Source organism: Myotis daubentonii, chromosome 10 (genome assembly GCF_963259705.1).
Source record: "Myotis daubentonii chromosome 10, mMyoDau2.1, whole genome shotgun sequence".
NCBI classification, from domain to species: Eukaryota; Metazoa; Chordata; class Mammalia; order Chiroptera; family Vespertilionidae; genus Myotis; species Myotis daubentonii.
The window spans coordinates 58,945,281-58,965,895 of record NC_081849.1 but is presented as its reverse complement, the minus strand read 5'-3'; the positions used below and the strand labels follow the sequence as shown (position 1 = coordinate 58,965,895).

General features: G+C 36.7%; 1 protein-coding gene across 3 annotated transcripts in view; it reads right to left on the bottom strand.

Annotated features, from left to right (window-relative positions):
* The window catches only part of HDAC9 (histone deacetylase 9), an 841,916-nt gene that overhangs the window by 296,655 nt on the left and 524,646 nt on the right, over positions 1-20,615 (bottom strand). For 2 of the 3 annotated variants that reach the window (XM_059712493.1, XM_059712492.1), the window contains one exon: positions 17,023-19,646. In XM_059712493.1, the coding sequence (XP_059568476.1) occupies positions 19,332-19,646 (315 nt within the window). In that variant the 3' untranslated portion in view covers positions 17,023-19,331. Of the gene's footprint in view, positions 1-17,022; positions 19,647-20,615 lie in introns of those variants that run through there. The other variant, XM_059712491.1, reaches the window with a different exon arrangement.

Below are 20,615 nucleotides of genomic sequence, written 5' to 3'. Positions count from 1 at the left end.
TTGTGATTAACTTAGTTGGATTATTTTCACTCATAAGGAATATAAAAAATTCTGTCAGCTTATAATGTGTTTCTCTTATCTTCCCCCACCCACATAGGTGAAAAATCTATTTGTCCATACTGGTTCAAAATAGTAAATAAACATTCATTTGACTTTTTAACACTGTATAAGCCTTTACTTTTTTCCAGTTAGATTTTTGAAAGAAACCATACGAAAGTAAAAGAAAAATTTTAAAAATAGGATTGTTATTCAATATTGGTCCAACTGCATGATAGTTGTCAATAAATGTGTAAAAATTTATCATCTTCATATGTCAGGCTGTGTTACATATATATACATATAAAGAACCACATACATACATATATATATATATATATATATATATATATATATATATATATATATATATATATATATTAATGTGTATCTCTATACACACATACACACACACACACACACACACACACATGTATGTGATTACTTTATAAGCCAACTGTCTTTTCGAGTAGGAAATAAGATTCTCAAGCTATTGAAAAATAACCAATCCATATCAGCTTTTAGGACCTTGATCTTATGTTTAAAATTAAGAGATGCATCATTTAAAAACTAGACATCTAGCTCAAAGGAAAAGCATAACTATTAGTACATAATTCAAAATATGCCTTTAAATCATCTAAAAAGTATTAGTTTCTGTGTTAATGAAGGCCCTTTCAGTAATTTATTATAGCTTTGATAACATTTTTCAGTGCCAATAAAATTAATAGAAGTTTTTTTGATCCTCATGAGTTAGTGATTGCTGCTCTCTCTTTTTAAAAAATTCTTTATTGTTTAAAGTATTACATATAGTATTACATATGTCTCCTTTTTCCCCATTGACCTCTCCCTGGCCACCCCCATCCCCCAGCACATGCCCTCACCCCCCTAGTGTCTGTGTCCATTGGGCATGCTTATATGCATGCATACAGGTCCTTTGGTTGACCCCCCCCCACCCACCCCCCATCTTCCCTCTGAAGTTTGACTGTCTGTTCGATGCTTCTATGTCTCTGGATCTATTTTTGTTCATCAGCTTACGTTGTTCACTATATTCCACAAATGAGTGAGATCATGTGTTATTTATCTTTCTCTGACTTATTTCACTTATTTCACTTAGCATAATGTTGCTCTCTCTTATTTTAGAGTAAATGAAATTTGAAAATTAAAAATAGTTCCATAATAACTGGCAATAAAAGTAAAACTTGTCAAATGGGTCTACATGAAACTTAAAAACATTTCTACAATAAAGGAAATAATTAACAAAGTATAAAGGCAATCTACATAGAGAATGGGAGAAACAATCAAAATGTATAGAAGATCCCAACAGCTCAACATCAATAACAACAAAAAATAACCTGATTAAAAAATGTGCAAAGGATTTAAATGGATGTTTCTTCAAAGACATATACAAATGGCCAAGATGCATATGGAAAAATGCTTAATACCACTAAGCATCAGGAAAATGCAAATAAAAACCACATAAGATATCACTTCATACCTGATAATTGACCATCCTATCTAATAAAGAGGTAATATGCAAATTGACCGTCACTCCAACACACAAGATGGCCATCCCCATGTGGTCACAAGATGGCTGACAGGGGAGGGCAGTTATGGGCGATTTGGCCAGCAGTGGAGAGCAGTTGGGGGGGACCAGGCCTGCAGGGGAGGACAGTTGGGGGGGACCAGGCCTGCAGGGGAGGGCATTTGGGGGTGACCAGGCTGGCAAGGGAGGGCAGTTAGGGGCAATCGGGCCATCTGGGAAGCAGTTAGGCATCAATCAAGCGGACAGGGGAGTGGTTAGGGGGTGATTAGGCTGGCAGGCAGATTCAGTTAGGGCAGCTGTCGGCAAACTACGGCCCCTTGAGTGTGACTCTTCCATAAAATACCATGTGCGGGCGTGCACGTACAGTCCGATTGAAACTTCGTGGCCACACTCAAGGGGCCAAAGAGCCGCATGTGGCTCATGAGCCGCAGTTTGCCGACCACTGGGTTAGGGGCAATCAGGCAGGCAGGCAGGCAGGCGGTTGGGAGCCAGCAGTCCTGGATTGTGAGAGGGCCGTTGGACATCCCTCAAGGGGTCCCAGATTGGAGAGGGTGCAAGCTGGGCTGAGGGACACACACACACACACACACACACACACACACACCTGTGTACAAATTTTGTGCACCGGGCCTCTAGTTCTCAAAATAAAAAGCCAAACAAAAAGTAACAAATGCTGGCAAGGATGTAGAGAAATAAGAACTCTTGTGTAGTGTTAGTAGAAATGTAACTGGTGCATCTACAATGAAAAACAATATGGAAGTTACTGGGGAAAAAAAGTTAACCTACAATACAGCAATTCCACTTCTTGGTATATATCCAAAGAAAATTTGAAACAAAATGGCAAAGAGATAATTGCACACTCCTGTTCAATGTAGCATTATTCACAATAGCCAAGAGATGGAAACAACCTAAATGTCCACTGATGGATAAATGGATAAAGAAAATATGTGTATTTAAGTAATGTATATCTATAATGAAATATTACACAACCATTTAAAAAGACAGAAATCTTGACATATACTATGATAATGAATAAACCTTGAGGACCTTATGCTAGGTGAAATAAGCCAGTAACAAAAGATAAATACTGCATGATACCATGTATATGAGATATCTAAAACAGGCAAAAATTCGAACAACTTTTAAGTAGCATCTGGTTACCAGGAGCTCGGGGGCAAGGGGAAAATGGGGTGTTGTTCAATGGGTATAGAGTCCCTGCTTTGCAAGATGAGAGACTTTAGAGATCTGTTGTACAACAACGTTCATATAGTTAACGCTGCTGTACTGTATACTTAAAAATAGTTAAGATGCTAAATTTTATGTTTTCTCACCACATTAAAAAAGTTCCATAAATGGAGGCATTATTAACATATATTACATGTAGAAAACTCAACCCCCATATCTTGACTCCAATGTTGATAACTCCAGCTTATCTCTAAAAGCTTAAGCGACCAGCCGACCGACCAGCCAGCAGCTATGACATGCACTGACCACCGGGAGCAGACGCTCAACACAGGAGCTGCCAAGTTGGAGTCACTTGGCAGTGGCGTTTCTCAGGTGATGCACCTGGAACTAGAGAGGAGGGAGCCCGATCCCAGGGTGTGTCACTCGAGAATTGCCCTCTCACAATCTGGGACCTCTCAGGGGATGTAGGAGAGCTGGTTTTGGCCCGATCCCTGCAGGCCAGGCTGAGGGACCCCACCAGTGCGTGCACTGGGCCTCTAATAACAATATAAGAATTAAAAATTTTCTTTCTGCCTGCAATATTCACCCCTTTTAGTAAATAAGTAAGAAAACAAAAAAGCCCTCTCAGTCTTCTTTTTAAAAAAAGTAGGCAGTCTCTTTGATAAATCTTCTTCATTGTCATAAAACAAATAAACATGTCAATTATTTTATTACCAATGGAAGCAATTTGGCAGAGGCCAATCAGCTATAGAATAGGCACTTAAAGATCCCATCCACTTTCAGTCTTTTCTACTCACAGGTAGAAATGGTTATTGGAAAGAACCTGGATAATGGATGTGGGTTTGGATTCTAGTTCATCAACCTAGAAGCTGTAAGATTTTGGTCAAGACCTTCACAGAATTTATATATATATAACCATGGCAGCATAAATGCTACTTGATTTTCTTCATTTGTTTACCTGTCCATTTCTCAAAGCAACTGTAAATTTTGAAGTCCATATGGCTACCTCATTAGCTTGTACTCTCTGGTCACCTTCTGAGTCCCTGGCAGAAGTCCCAGGCATATGTAGTTGTTCGGTACACATTTATGGAATTGTTCTGAACTATTACTGTTTATTAAGTTAAGCTGTAATTATAAAAAAGAATAGATGAGGGACACTGGCCAATTTACATACATAGTTAACACACCCATAAGAGTATATGAAAAACAATGTATGCTGACATGTGAAGAAAATGTGAATTGTTTGTTATAAATCCAATTATTTCACAAGTATAATTACAAATACTCTGTTGTCCCAGTTTTTTTCTATTCATTTGAAATTGCGTAAGTACCTTCACCATAGTTGGTTTTTGTAAAAAAAAAAAAAAGGACTTTACAAGGGCTCTATTTTCTAGAAGAAACCAAGTTGTACCATTTTGATACCTATATTCAAGGCTCTTCCTTTAAGTTAATAATGGATATGCTTTCCTTAAAAAAAATCTTAAGCAGATCTCTAGTTTGGAATTCAGTCACCTCAATATAATTCCATTTCAACCTCAGTCACATTATACCTCATAACATTTCCAATAAAACATCAACACTGAAAAGGAAAGCTTCATGAAGAGTTACCATATAGCTGCCATAAGTTTATCTTTTTGTAGCGGATATGGGTGTGTCTCAATATTAAAAATATATTTATACTTAAAAAATTACCAGCAAAGTTAATTTTCTTAAATGGATACTACCGTGTTCAAAAACCAATGCATGGTGGTGGTGGTGTGTGTGCCCTCAGAAAAAGACACACTTTAAATATAAATTTAAAATAAACATAAAAATAAAGGATAAATCATATATAAAAACTACAGAATACAAAAATGAATCTGAAAATAGGCTCAGTGATTGAAAATTGAAATACAATTGCACTGGAAAACGCATGATGAAAAGCATTAGGAGATAAACAGCACAGCTTTCATTTTGTTGGTGACATTTGCTTGTCCTTAAACAAAACACAAAGTCCACGTATCTCATGGTTCTATAATAAAACATACTTTGCATGGCTGGTGGCAGCCATATTAATGCTGCGATCTTTAGAAATGTCTGTATTATGAACGTAAATTATGTTTAAGAATGATGTTGCTTAAGAGGATTTACATATTTGGGTTTTAATTTCCTTTTCTTTTATCCCTTCACTTTTTTAAATTAAAAACTATCAAAGGTAAGGATCTAATTGGCAAACTGCATCAAAGTCAAATATGCAATAATTCTCTTAAAAATTCCTAATCTACTGAAAAGTAGTAGAACTATTAGCTTTAGGACGATGATATTTCCTTTGATACTGATTGTCACTTATTCAGTGTAGGTCCTGTGGGCTGCTCCAAAGGCCAAGAGATGTCAGAGGGTAGGGTCTCTGTCTTGGCACCTAACACAGTGGGACACAATGACTGGATGTTCTGTGAGATTTAATTAATTTAACTCTCTCTCCGCCTTATTAAGTCCACGTGCAAATCCTCTTGTAATTCTAAACTGTGCATGTGTCTAAATTATTTAAGAATCTTACATCTGGGACATCTAATTTTAAAAGTAGGTATTCAAAGGAGTTTATCACCTTTGACAAGTCACTCTGACTAAGGACATTGCTGTTAATTAAGCTGGAAATGTATGCAAACGTGTCCTCATTGCATATCAGATTCCTACATTGCAGAATATATTTTTAATCCTCTATTTTCAAATGTTCTTGAATAATTTTAAATCTTGAAAAATATTAGGGATTTAATTGTGACATATGATTGAGAAATTTTAAATTATGAACATATCAATTAAAAGAGAAAAAATTTTAAAATATCTTTGACCTTCTAATACAGACTAAAATATTGGGAACAATTCTTGACTAAATGTGTTAACCACTGTCCTTTCTGTGAGAACAAAACAAATACAAATGAAAATATCATCCAATATATCAAAAGAAATATTTCTTTCTTCAACAATAAATGCACTGAAAGATTTGGAGATTTGTCAAGATGAAGCAATCACATCAAATTATAGCACATGAACCAGAAAAGGAGGCTTGATTTAAAATGACAGTTTGTCCACTAAGTTAGAGTTAAAATGATTCAATGATGATTATCTTGAATATCTACTAACAAACCAGTAACAAAATAACTAAAAATCTCTGAATAGAAAATGACAACATTCTCAACACTATATTAAACCACAAAGAGCAACTACTCTTCTTTAGCTTCTCAATATTTATTTTTCACCTTCCCAAGGCCAAAATGTCATGTATTTTTGTAAAAGAAAATCAAAGCCAAATGGTAAGAATGCAAAGATTTGGTTAAACAAACAGTCAGAATCTCAGTGGCTTTATCTGCAGCATGCCCAGCCACCAAACAAAGCCAAGATATTGTCCATCTCTCCGACAGACAAAGAGCCTCAGAGGGCCAGAGTGACATGCCCGAAGGCTGGCACGTGATGGGGCTAATTAAATTAAATAGCAGGAAACAGCTTTTCCATATGCCACTGCCTGGCCACACACAAACTGTAACAGTAAATCTTTTATACGAGTCAGGGAAAAACGTAACCATTAAAAAATATACAGTATCAACACACCATCCAAGACTCAGAAGCTGCATAGCCACATAAACTCCTGGAGCCTGGACTTTAATGCCAAGTGTGTAAGGACTTCCCAGTCCACTTTAGGAGCCATCCAAAAGTCCATGGTCATTGGAGAGGATGAAAAAGAAAGCCCCACTACCAACACTTTAACTTGAGCCAACATTCTGACTGCTTTAAGGACACCTTTTTACATCAAATTAACTCAACACCTCAGTACTTCTGAATTAAAGTTAAAATAAAATGTATTGCTCACTTTCCATCCGTTTTCTATCCTACCTCCCTATCGAAAATTAAGAAATAAATTGGAAAAAAGAGGCATGAAGTCTTAAGCATCTATTGAGAAAACTCTTTCCCTGTATTCCCCACCATTTCTCATCCAATAACATGCTTTTCTCTAAGTTCGTCATGGTAGTTCGAGGCTCTTGCTTAAGATGATACAATTTTAAACAAATCCATACCTGCAGGTATCTAGAAGCCTCTCTGTGGGTTGGTAGGTACTACTAATGTTTACCGATCAGGGTTTTCATTAGCACTGAGTTCTAATGTAAAGAATGGGAACGATAAAAATAGTAATTGTTATCTTAGAAGCATTACGGTGGAAAAATAAGGACAGAGAAACTGCTTTCATAGGGATCCTAAATCAGAGGATCGCATTATAATTTTAACTGAGAGACACAGTAAATCCAGAATCAGTGCACACTGTGGCTTATTGGCTTAAACAGAATTATGTAACATACACTAAATATCTAATATAATATACAAAATGTAAGTGGTACTCAGTATGTTTTTTGATGAAAATGACATTTATGGTAGCCGGTATTCAGATGTTATAAATATCCCATTATTCATGCCTTTCTTCTAACTTGAATTTAAGAATTTCCACTAGATTTATTATGTCTTGCTATATGAAAGAGCTGACTGCATGAATGAACCATGACTCAATAAAATTATAGTATACATGATCTTTAACTACAAAAACACACCCAATTCAGGGACATTCAATGAAAGAAAGAGAAAGAAAGCAATCTAATTTTAAACTGAGATTTGGGAAAGTTATCAGTATTATTATTTTTTACTCGGTTTATTCCATATAATGACAGGATGACAAAATGTTAGCCAATACACCTGGGTTAGCAATGCCCGTTCAGTCTGTTTGTGAACCATACCAGAAATCAATACACAAGTATGAATGTTTGTTTCCCCATGTCTACCTTCAAAATCAATATTTGAATGTAAAGATAACCAAATATCTAGGAAATGAAAGGCCTGGGAGAAGATGGTCAAGCCAAAAAAAAAAAAAAAGATCCGATGTGGTAGGAGCCAGTAAGTGACCAACTTCTAAAGTGAAGCAGACCTAGGAGTGAGCTGAGCCATCTCTCCGCCCTCCACCCCTCCCATAAATGCATTGAGCCCTTCACACCTTTACCGGATCCCAGGTTCCTTCTCCATCCTCATTCCTGTCCCAGGGCCCTAGGCTAAGACTGATACATCTTCTACTTTATCCATCTCTGTAAACACACAGGGCAATCAATGAACCCTAAAGAATGAGTGAGAGAGAGAGAGAGAGAGAGAGAGAGAGAGAGAGAGAGACCACGCAGACCTTCTCCAACAGAACTTAAAGTCTTAAGAGGATCGACATGATCAACCATCTTTAAAGAAATACAACAAATTTAAATTGTGTGGCACCTCAAATATACCATTTGATTTTAAGATTTGCTATAAAGCAATAGTAATCCAGATTCTGTTGTAATGGTGCAAAGTTAGACATATAGATCAATGGAATAAAATAAAGCATTCAGAAATTTGGTCACATATATGTTTTCAAATGATTTTTAAACGGCACTAGAATAATTCCAATGAACAAAGATAACTTTTTTTTTAACTAGTGCTGAAAAATTTGGGTACCTTTCTTCACATCATACACAAAATTATCTGGCTCAAGATGGCTTTACCTTGAATGTAAAAACTAACTAGAAGAAAACAGAAGCAAATCTTCCTTAGATAGGACACTAGAGCCCTCGCCATAGAAGAAAAAATTGATAGAATGGGATCCATCAACATTAAAACATTCTGTTCTTAATCATAAAAGACATGCTATGGGTCAGGTAAAAAAAATGCAACGTATATATCTAGAAATGGATTGAGTGCAGAATGTATGTTATTCTTATATTTAATAATAAAAAGACACTCCAATAAAAAGCATGCAACATAGTGGGATCAACAATTTACCAAATCAGATACACAAATTGCTAATAAGCACATGAAGAGACAACATTAGGGAAGCACAGCATAAGAGCACACTGAGATTCTACCCCACACCCACTAGAATTCATAATGTTTAAAAATTACCTGACAATACCAAGTGTTGGAAACAGGAACCCTAAAGACATTGTTAATGAGAATGTAAAGTAATAAGCAATCAAAATAACTTGGCAGTTTCTTACAAAGTTAAACAAATAGCATACTACTCAACTATTCCACTTCTCGATATTTACCCCAAAGAAATAAATGCCTACCAAGACTGGTATAGAAAATGCATAGCAGCTTTACTCATAATCACCCATACCTGGAAATCACCAAAATTTCCATCAATAGATAAATGTGTAAACAGCCGAAACCGGTTTGGCTCAGTGGATAGAGCGTCGGCCTGCGGACTGAAAGGTCCCAGGTTCCATTCCAGTCAAGGGCATGTACCTGGGTTGCGGGCACATCCCCAGTGGGAGATGTGCAGGAGGCAGTGATCGATGTTTCTATCTCTCTATCTCTCTCCCTTCCTCTCTGTAAAAAATCAATAAAATATATTTTTTAAAAAATGCGTAAACAAATTGTGGCATATCCATAGAATGAAACACTATCTGGCAATAAAAAAGACCATATTACTGATACACACATGTATGGATCTCTAGAAGCATTTTCTGAATGAAAAAAAAAAAATCAAGACAGAAAATATCACAGACTCTTTTTAAATGATGTATTTATATGAAATGTTAGAAAAATCAAAGCGAATGCCTTAGTAACAAAAAACAGATGAATGATTGCCTGGGGCTCGGTGGGGAGTGGGAGTGGGAACTTGATTAAAAAGGAGCAGGAGGGTAACTCTTTGGAGTGACAGAAATATTCTATATCAAGATGGTGCTGTACACATTTGTGAAAATTCATCAAACTGTGCATATATAAGGAGTGGATTTTTGTATGTGAATTATCCTATATAATAAAAGCCCAGAGACTGAAACAGTGGGACGACCAGAATGACCAGAGACCAGAATGACTGCAGCCCCTTGCCCTGGCTGGCCCCACCCCCCCGCAGGGGTGTGGGCGGCCTACAAACCGCCTGCACCCCCTTGCCCTGGCCAGCCCCACCTCCAGCTGGGGCCCCCCCACCCCAATCTGGGGCCACCATCAGGGGAGGCTGGCCAGCCCCGACCTGCGCACTGGGCCTTTATCCTATATAATAAAAGGGTGATATGCAAATTGACCCTAATGGGGGAACAACCAAAACGACCACTTGACCAGTCACTATGAGGCACCACTCAGTCCCTTTCCCTGGCAGGCAGGCTACAATCGCCCGATGGCAAATGGGGAACTGGGGGTGGGTGGTGGGGGATGCAGGGGGGTGCCAGGCCAAGGCCCCCACCCCGCCAGTCGCCCCACACAGAGAGGGCGACCCATGGTGTGGGCAGGGCCGGCAAGCGGGTGGGAAAAGCCGACCTCTCAGTCCCTTTCCTGGCTGTCAGGCTCCAATCGCCTGATAGTGAACGGGGAACTAGGGTGGGTGGTGGGGGGAGTGGGGCTGGAGAGCAGGTGGAATGGCCAACTTCTCGGTTCCTCCCTCCAGTTGGCAGGTTCCAATCACTCGATGGCGAACGGGGAACCAGGGATGGGTGGTGGCAAGGGGCGGGACCAGCTGTGGGCATCTGGGGAAGATGGCCCTGATCACAGGCCAGGCATAGGGACTGTACCACTGGTGGTCAGTGAGCTCTCACAGTGAGAGTGCCGCTTGGCTGACCGGGATGAGCGGCACTCCCACAGCAGGCCGATCCCCGCAGGCAATGCCCCCATCAGTGCACGAATCCATGCACTGGGCTTCTAGTGAAGGTATAAAATACATGGAAATACTTACAATATGAATGAGGTAAATAAAATACAAAAATAAAGGAATGAAGTTGGATATTGTTACAAGTTAGTCCGATAACTCAAGCAATGAAGCAAAAATCAAACCATTTAAAATACGTACCAAAAAACTGAATGTTAAGTTTACTTTAATTCGTAAAGTATAAATAAAGAAGGATTTGATATTACCTCCACCATGACCAAAACATGTCAGGTGCTAAAAATATAATGTAGACTTATTCTTTATCATGTTAAATGAAGGTACAGTGGGGCCTTGACTTACAAGTGTCCCGACTAACGAGTTTTTTGAGATACCAGCTGTCTCTTGGGCGATTTTTTGCATTGAGTTGACAGAGTAATTTGAGTTAATGAGCTCCTTAACGAGCTCGGTCCCGGACGAATTAAACTTTTAAGTCAAGGCCCCACTGTATTAGAAGGAGAACTGATGACTATTCAAAATCAGGGAGTGATTTATTTAAGATCAAGAAATCATCTCAGGTATTCTTGTTTTCAGATGGAACTAGTTTAACATTCACCAAACTGGAGATAGAGAAAACTCCCCACCCACCTCCTGCAAAAAAAAAAAAAAAAAAAAAAAAAAAAAAAAGCTCAGAGCATTTGGTAACAAGCAAAAAACACTGAAAAGTTGAGTACAGACAGCCCCTGATTTACGATGGTTTGACTTATGATTTTACCATGGTGTGAAAGCAATCAATCTCACATAGTAGAAACAGTATTTTTAATTTTGATCTTTCCCTGGGTGAGGGATATGGGATAGGACACCCTCGTGATGCTGGGCAGCAGTGATCAGAGAACACGAGGTGAACCACCAATACTTTTCAGTGGTCGGCAAACTGCGGCTCACGAGCCACATGAGGCTCTTTGGCCCCTTGAGCGTGGCCACGAAGTTTCAATCTCACTGTCTGCGCACACCTGCATGCGGTATTTTGTGGAAGAGCCACACTCAAGGGGCCACAGTTTGCTGACCACTGCTCTAAGGCAGTGGTTCTCAACCTTGGCTGCACATTAGAATCACCTGGGAATCTTTTTAAAATCCTGATTTCTGGGCCTTATCCTCCGGAAATTCTGTTTCTTTGTTATGGGGTGGGGCCACAACATTAGTAACAAAGAAACAGAATTTCCGGAGGATGAGACCCAGAAATCAGGATTTTAAAAAGATTCCCAGGTGATTCTAACGTGCAGCCAAGGTTGAGAACCGCTGCTCTAAGGTGTAGTATGAATGCATTTTTGACTTACAATATGTTCAATGTATCATGAGTTTCTTGGGACATAACCCCACTGAGAGTCAAGGACATCTGCACTTGCTCATTTTTCCTCGGTACTAATTCTGATGCCCACATACATTACTTACAGAAACAACACCCCGACGAAAAAATTACAGTGATCACATTTAACAAATGAGTAAACTGACGCTTGGCAGAACTAAGCAATTTGCTCCAGGTGGAGTTGCGAATTGACAATAAAGTTGGAACTCCTGAAGTCCTACAGAATCAGCATTGTAACCACCAGGCAGGTATATCTCAAAGGCAGGGGTCCTCAAACTTTTTAAACAGAGGGCCAGTTCACTGTCCCTCAGACCGTTGGAGGGCCGGACTATAGTTTTTAAAAAAAACTATGAACAAATCCCTATGCACACTGCACATATCTTATTTTGAAGTAAAAAAACAAAACGGGAACAAATACAATATTTGTATTTGCATTTGGCCCACGGGCAGTAGTTTGAGGACCCCTGCTCTAAGGCAATCCCACACATGAATCACAAACAAATGCCACTCTTCAAGTTCAGTGCATCTATAGTCAAAAACAACACCTTATTTTTTCCCATGGTCAGTATACTTTTCCTTATTTAAATCTTCAAAAAGACGAGGTCAATTCATTTTCTAAGATTAATTTGAATCACGTTGTCATCTTTCCAATAGAATACATTGATGTAGAAAAATTCATGTGCTAAATGAAAATTATTTGATATGTTGTATTTTTACCAAAATATGTCTCAGATAAAATAAAAACAATAAAATAAAATCAATCATCAGTGATCCATATAGAAGGTAAATTATGAAAAATCATAATTGTGGTTGAGCAGTGCTCCCCTTGTGGGAGTGCACTGGCCACCAGGAGGCAGCTCCTGCGTTGAGGGTCTGCCCCTGGTGGTCAGTGCGTATCATAGCAACTGATGATTCTGCCATTCGGTTGATTTGCATATTATCCTTTTATTATATAAGATAAGTTCAATTTATTATTAAGGTAGGGACTAGGGAAAGTACAGCCAAAGAGAAAATGAAGCGATATGATGGCTTTGAAATCAGAAATAGGAGTACTAACTGCTTACTATAAAAAAAATGAAGAGGAGATAAAAAGAGATGATTTCATGATAATTTATCCAGAGTCTAAATGGTGGTTCCACTGACAGAAAGGGAAGAGCTTAAAAAAAAAAAGCCCATTTTACAGATGATGAATTTACTAACTTGGAGATGTGAGTGAAGCAATAAGTGAATTGTCCTTTCAACTGATAGTGTTAATAAAACATCTGATAGACTGTGAGTTGCTTTTAAGATAAAGAAGGAAATATTTAAACCTTTTAACCATTAAGATGCCACAGATCTCCTCCCACATAGCATTTTTGCCTGTATGTTAGATTAGGTGACAGCAATAGCAAGATACTGGCAAGAGCAAATAGTATTTTGCTCAGGTATTATATAGCCCACGTATTTCCAAAGGAATGTAGTGTGAGACCTATTAACATAACTTAAAATGAGAGGAATACAATCTAAAGCAGCATTCACAATGGAAAATATGTGAATCACAAATGCAAGCATATATGTAATCTTAACTTTTCTAGGAGCTACATTAAGAAAGTAAAACAGGTAAGATGAATGCTAATCATGTAATATAACCTAATAAATTTTAGATATTATCATTTTAATATGTAATCAATATATATCTTTGTTACTTAGATAGGAATATATATTTCATACTATGTCTTTGAAGTCTGCTGTGTATTGTACACTTAAAACACAGGTTGTTTGTACCAGTTATATTTTAAATTCTCAATAGATTCATGTGGCTATCAGTTTGGACAGTACAATATAGCGGTCTTGGCAGAAATTCTGTCAATGAAGGCACAAAGTCCAAAGCAGAGATGCGAACATTAGTTCAACAGAAATTTTGAGTGCAAAGTACTAGTAGACAAATGAAAATGGGTAACCGAGGTAGAATTTTAAAGCCATATAAATGAAAAATAACTCCAATTTAGTTTCAAAAGGTCACCAGAATAAAAGGCATTTCTTAAAAGGAAAATAAACTTTATGTTTTCTTTGGTTTATATTAGATATCATAAACATCAAGATTGTGGAATTTAAGTGACTCATTGGGAAGAGAAAAAGAAACAGCATCAGAAGCTAGGAAGCAATAAGAAGCAGCAACAGGGAGGCAAAGAAGCAAACCCAAACTGAGACATCAGGGAAACAGCTCATGCATGAGAAAATGGAGCCCAAGCCTTATTACGCTCTATCTCTAAAAATAACTCAAACGCAGGGAAGTATATATTTAAAAAATAATGTATATAACTCAAAATAGATCAAAGACCTGAAAGTAAATGCTAAAACTATAAAACCCTTAAAAGAAAACATAGGTGTATATCTCTGTTGGCAGTGGATTTGACAACAGTTTCTTATATGTGACACTAAAAGCATAAGCAACAAAAGAAAAATTAGTAAATTAGACTTCAATGAAGCTAAAAATGTTTGTGCATCAAATGCCATTTATCAGGAAAATCAAAGACAACCCACAGAATGGGAGAAAATATATGCAATTCATATATCTGATAATGGCCTGGTATCCAGAATATATTTAAAAACACTTGCAACTCAACAAGCAAGGCAACTTAAAAATGGGCAAAGGACTTCAATAGACATTTCTCCAAAGAAAAGGTACAGCCATCCAATAAGAAATGAAAAGATGCTCGACATCATTAGTCATTAGTAAAATAGAAATTCAAAACAACCATGAGCTAGTACTTCACACCCACTAGTTTAGCTACAAAAAAAGGGACAATTACAAGTGTTGGAGATGATGCGGAGAAATTGGAACCTCTCATACACTGCTAGTGGGAATGTAAAATAGGCCATTGTGTTAAATAATTTGGGGTTTCCTCAAAAGTTAAACAGAGTTACCTTATGATCCAGCAATTTCACTCCTAGGTATATACCCAAGAGAACTGAAACATATGTTAACACAAAAACTTGTACATGGACGTTCATAGCAGCATTGCTCATAATACCCCCCAAATGAAAACAATCCAGTGTCCATCCACTGGTCAGAAAAGATAAACTCACAAATTTTCACGATTCTAAAAATTGAGCATAAATGTTTACAATAATTAGATTTCTCATCTATGAATTAGGAAAAAATAAGAGTGCTAATCTCCTAAATTACAGCAATGATTAAAAGAGAAAACTGATTCAAAACAGTTTGAAAATGCTGATGGACAGAGAAAGGGGGGGAGGGTAATGTACTAATAAACTTGGACATGGAAAGGATGTTACACAATACAGTGTGATGGTGAAGTTTGAGAACAGGGATTCTAGTGCCTGGGTTTCTGGGTACGAATGAGAGCTAGAGTGTCACTAGCTGGGTGACCTTGACCTTAACTTCTCTGTGACCCAGTACCCTCAACTCTACAATGGGACAATAATACCTACCCATAAGGTTGTTCTGAGGACTTAGTTAACAGATGTAAGATACTTAAAACAGAATGTGGTACATTGTATGTTTGCAATAGTTAAAATTTAATTAAAAGTCTTTTTGTAAATCAAGATGATCCCCCAAATTTGCATTGTCTAAACGCTACAGTTTATAAGCCTTTAAGAAGTTGTTTTTTTGTTTTGTTTTGTTCTTTGTTTTTTTTTTATACAATAAGAATAGGTTCTGAAATCAGCAGGTTCTGAAAAGTCACATTCCTAATATCCTGTTTTATTTGCTTGACTGCTCTCCCATTCTTTCCCTTTAAAATTATTGATTATGAAAGGAATGGTAACCTACCTCTCAAAATCCTTCCCTTGCATCTCTGAGTTCCTGATTATAATTGGTTATAATTTGAAGACCTTGATTATTTATCATCGTCAGCCTACAATTATATACCCACAATTGCATATTTCCAGTAATGAAAAAATATCACAAAGAAATGCCACATCAAAAATAACACTGTTGTCTATAGTATATCTGTTGAGTATTAGGTTTCAAAAAAATGTGTAGTGTCTGAATTCCTTCCTATTACAGCCTTTAGAAAAAAAGAAAGATGAAACATAAAAATATCTTAAAGACTATCTTTTTCAGATCTATGAAAAGCAGCAATCTCCATTTCAGCAGCCACCTCCACTAAGGAAATGTAATGTATATTTATTGTGAGTCCTGGCAAAAACCACTTTTCTGAAGAAAAACTTTCTTCAGGAAAGAGAAAAACTTTCTTCAGAAAAGCTGAGACTGATGCTTTTTATTGAAATAGCCACTTTACACTTTGGAAATCAAACATACAGTATAAAAGCATTATCTAATTGAATCCTCCATCTCTTTTTTGAGGATGGCTTGTACCTAGTTCATCTTGTAATTTTACAGTCCAAAGGCAATTTTCAGGAAAGCATGACTAATACCGAAGATATTCCCACAATTCTGACCAAATTATCAAATGTATGGCATTATGGAATGATATTCCACTTTATAATAGTCAATGATATTAGCTCCAGTATTTTTAACAATCTAGGGCAATACTGTTGTGACTTAGAGTAACTTTAATTTGTATGACACTATTAGTTAGGTTAAGGGGATCAAAGAAAATACAACAAATATTTTTAACCTATTGAACCAAATGCACAACAACACATTATGAACTATTGGCTAATAAGTTTTGCTAGCAATTGACCAGAAGAGGAACAAGGTCTGGCATGGCCTGGGGGATGTGTCTGGCCCAGTTCCCTTTACCTGAGTCAGACTCCTTATTTCTCACAGTCGTATTAAATAATTATTTCCATATAAGGTGAGGTAATTTAATTACTCCTTTCTCTTTAAATTTATGTACTGTCACTTTATACTTAGAGGTCAGACTCTCACTGTAGTAGATAGTACTGTTATAATACATGATAAATTATTTATATTCATATTTATTGAGTGCTTGTTATATTCAAGGGATTACATTAATCTGATTAAAATAACTTTTTTAAGTTGAGAAAAGTTAGGAATTGACATCTATTTACATAAAATTTTATATTGACATCAAGATGATAACATATCATGGAAAAGGCCACACTGGGGTATTAAAAATGCAACAAATTTTACCTGTATTTGCTACTTGATCATGGCTGACATAAATACTTTAAAATCATTATTGTTGGATTTATTATTTTTAATGGCATAGAAGTAACTACTCAAAATATGTTTGTTTTTCTGTTTCAACGAAGAATGGCAATATGTTTTGGTATGTGACACCTACTGCATGAGTTTCGAATTCGATTAGATATCAAATTTACACAAAGCCATATGTATGAAAGGGGATCTTTTAAAAAAAACTTTATTTGAGAAAGGAAGAGACTTATAACAGAAGGCAAGAAGAGAAACATACAAACAATATATTTACAACACAAAACAAGAAATCACCATCAAGGGTGTAAATTATAATAAATACAGTAGATTTTAAAAGAGACAATTATCAATTAGCTCTAAGATTATTTAAGTCCAGCTTTTCTTTTCACTGGTTCCAGGTAGTTTCTTGATTAAATTCAAAGAATATCAAATTCAAACAAATTAACGTCCACCAACTGTACTGATGAAGCTCTCTCAAGTGACATTATAAAAAATAGGCTTTTTTTTTGTTCTTCGTTACATATCTTTGAAGTAATATTATACAAAAGTCTGCTCAGCCACATGTTCCTCCCCAAATAAAATGTATTTTAAAAGATGCACTATCCCTTTTTTATGAAATTGAAAAAAAGACTTTAAAGAAAATGTATATTTATGAGATGGAGAAAATATACAATTTTATCTTAGGAATGCCATGTTTTAATGCAAAATAACTGACAAAAAGTCATTTTAATCTGAAGGAATAGACTAACCAAAATATGTTGGTAATAGGAAGTGTTATAGCTATTTGTCAAATTATCAGGTCTTTTTTCATTATATGGAAAAGTTTTAAACTTTCTAACTTCTAGTTATATTAATTTAATTTGAATGGCGACTTTTTAAAAAAGGATAATGTATCTTTAGCAGTAACCTTTTTTTAAGAAATATTTTTAAATGTCACAGCAAAATGTAAACAACACGTGCCAGTAACATACAATTGTACAACGTCTACATTTGGCAAAACTGCTATGTCTCCTTTGAAACAGGATACTACACCTTTTAATACCTCGGATTTAGAAATATAAATATTTTAATAGGAAAAAAAGTCACAAAGATTCTAGGTCAATTTGGATTATTCATATTAAAGGGGTCTTAATATGACAAATCTTTAACTAGCTTAACAAAAGTAAACCTATAAAACAAGGTAAACATATCAAAAAGGAGTATTGAAGGAAATGTTCCAGTGAAAAGCTTCCTTAACAATTTCCCTACTTGTGGTGTTACTTTCTTAGACAATAAATCAATTCATAGAGTGCCCTTTAAAAACAGAAAGAGTAAAACACTATCCTCCGTTTCTCCCCCCTACATTCCCCAACACATGAATCACTTGGACTTCCTGTTTCCACAAGGCATTTCCTGCTCAGCCTCATAGAATCCGTTTTCTGTAGGAGAACAGCAGGAACCTGACAAAGAAGTGACTTAAGTAAACAGTCTTCTGTTGCCTTCAAAGTTGTTTGTATTTTATAACTTCAAAGGACACAGTCCTTCTAAAGGTGCATTATGTACAAGTAGGTTCTTTTGTTAAGGGCCACTTTGCTAATTTTGCCAAAATGGTATGGCGTCTGTCATGTCATCATGGAATTATACTTAAGAGATCCTAGGGATAATGATAATAAAATATGATACTACATATTGCTTCTTTTAAATGTGATTTTGACTTCATATTAGATGATAATCTTACTGTTGCTGTGTTTTCTATAATTGCAGATACTACAATAGGGCATCTGACTGGCCTGTGGGCTGCACGTTAGTTCTTAACAACATTTGCATCTGCTTCACTTGATCTTTTTTTGATAGACAGTGTCATCAAATAACACAAGATAAAGTAAAATGAGCAGTGCTCGGTGAGACATCATGTAATATTTAAAATAGTGCTGTACTTTGCATTTATATATTTAAAACCACCTCTAGCCCTAATATTTTCAATTGCAATCTATACAGTAACCTAGGACTATTGGCATGGTAACCAGAACATTTCACTTAACAGAAATGAGAGAGGAAGGAAGGGGCAGACTACCTTTAACAGTGTTCAAGACTGTAGCATGATACATTATGTACAACGCTGGGAAAACTGAATTCTACATATCAAAAAGAAATCAAGAACTAATAGAATGTGTCATTGATCAGACTGGGAAACTATCCAGCAGTCACTGATCTCAACAGAGAAACTAAAACAACAGTGAGTTCGTTTTCCTTAGACGTAATTGATGTGGCAGGCTTGAGGATGGATTTAAAGCCTGCTAGTTACTTGGATAACTATGTGGTATCGTATTAGTGTAGCAGGTATTTCCTAGCCAGTGAAATCTCAATGAAACCTTGATACCTATACAGAGATCAGTACAGAGAGAGACCTCTATATAGATATATACACATTAGAACCCTTAAACACTAAAATCAAATTATTCAGTGATAGGAAATTATATCCATTGACCAAAACCTGGAGTGCATTTCATGTTCAGATAATGACTTTAATTACAAATCCTGGAGCTAAATCTTTGCCTATTACCTGTTGCATAAAAGCAGCCTGCTCCCCAGATTCCATTTCCTGGATCTGAGCATCTTCATCACTGTCCACTGGCTCCTCCTTGACCTTCACAGCCCCAACTTGTCCCAGTGTGTCCTCCACACCAACACTGCTGTCGCTCTTAGTGCTGTTGCCACTAGAGGGCGCTCTGTCTTCCTGCATCGCCTGGTCCCCCTGCAGCTCTTCCTCCGCTTCCTCCAGGTGCCTGCCTGGTTGCTTCAGTTGTTCAATAGATTTCGAAAGCAGCTAGAAGAGAGTGTCGAGGGGTTCAAAATTCAGTCGTTCTTGGTGGTAACAGAGCAGCAAAATACACTTTGATTTCTAACGACTCTTTAACACACTTAGAAAATGGTGGAAAAGAGGTAAATAATAAACGTTTTCTATGGAAATCATAAAAGGTTCACAAGGACAGGTTGTACTGAGTCAATTTAATCCAAAGAAACCTGGACTTTCTCCCCTCCCCCCCCCACCCACCCAAACTAGGAAATGTAATGAAAATAACGGAAAGGTACTGAGGTACTGAAATTTTTCCAAAAATCTCATTTTTCAACAAATGTCAACCACTATAAAAGACAGCACACATCTTAGGAGTCCTTCTCCATCTAATTGTCCTATACCTAAATGGTCAAATGATAAAACACCTTCTTTCTTTCTTTTCTTTTTTTAAAATATATTTTTATTGATTTCAGAGAGAGGAAGGAAGAGGGAGAGAGAGAGAGATAAACATCAATGAGGAGAGAATTATCAATTGGCTGCCTCCTGTGCACACCCCCTCCCTTCCCCACGCTGGGGCTGGAGCCTGAAATTGGGGCATGTGCCCTGACTGGGAATTGAATCGTGATCTCCTGGTTCATGGGTTGATGCTCAACCACTGAGCCACACCGGCCGGGCAACACCTTTTTATACATACTTGTAAACCATAGAAATATTTATTTTGAAATCCTGAACTTTAAAAATATGCAGAACTTAAAAAAATTTGACAGCACTAAAAATGTTTTATGAACATATCCAAAGGGAAATTAAATATTAGGAAAGAAGCAAAGGATTATATTTTAATTTGAGAATTATTATCTAGACCTTGTAAATTAAATCATACATAATCTGCAATAACTGCTCACTGATTAAAAAAGGTAACTGATAACATTAATTTAATTTAAACAATAGCAAAATACCATGGTATAATAGGGGTGGAGGGAATCCTCAGATGATTTCACC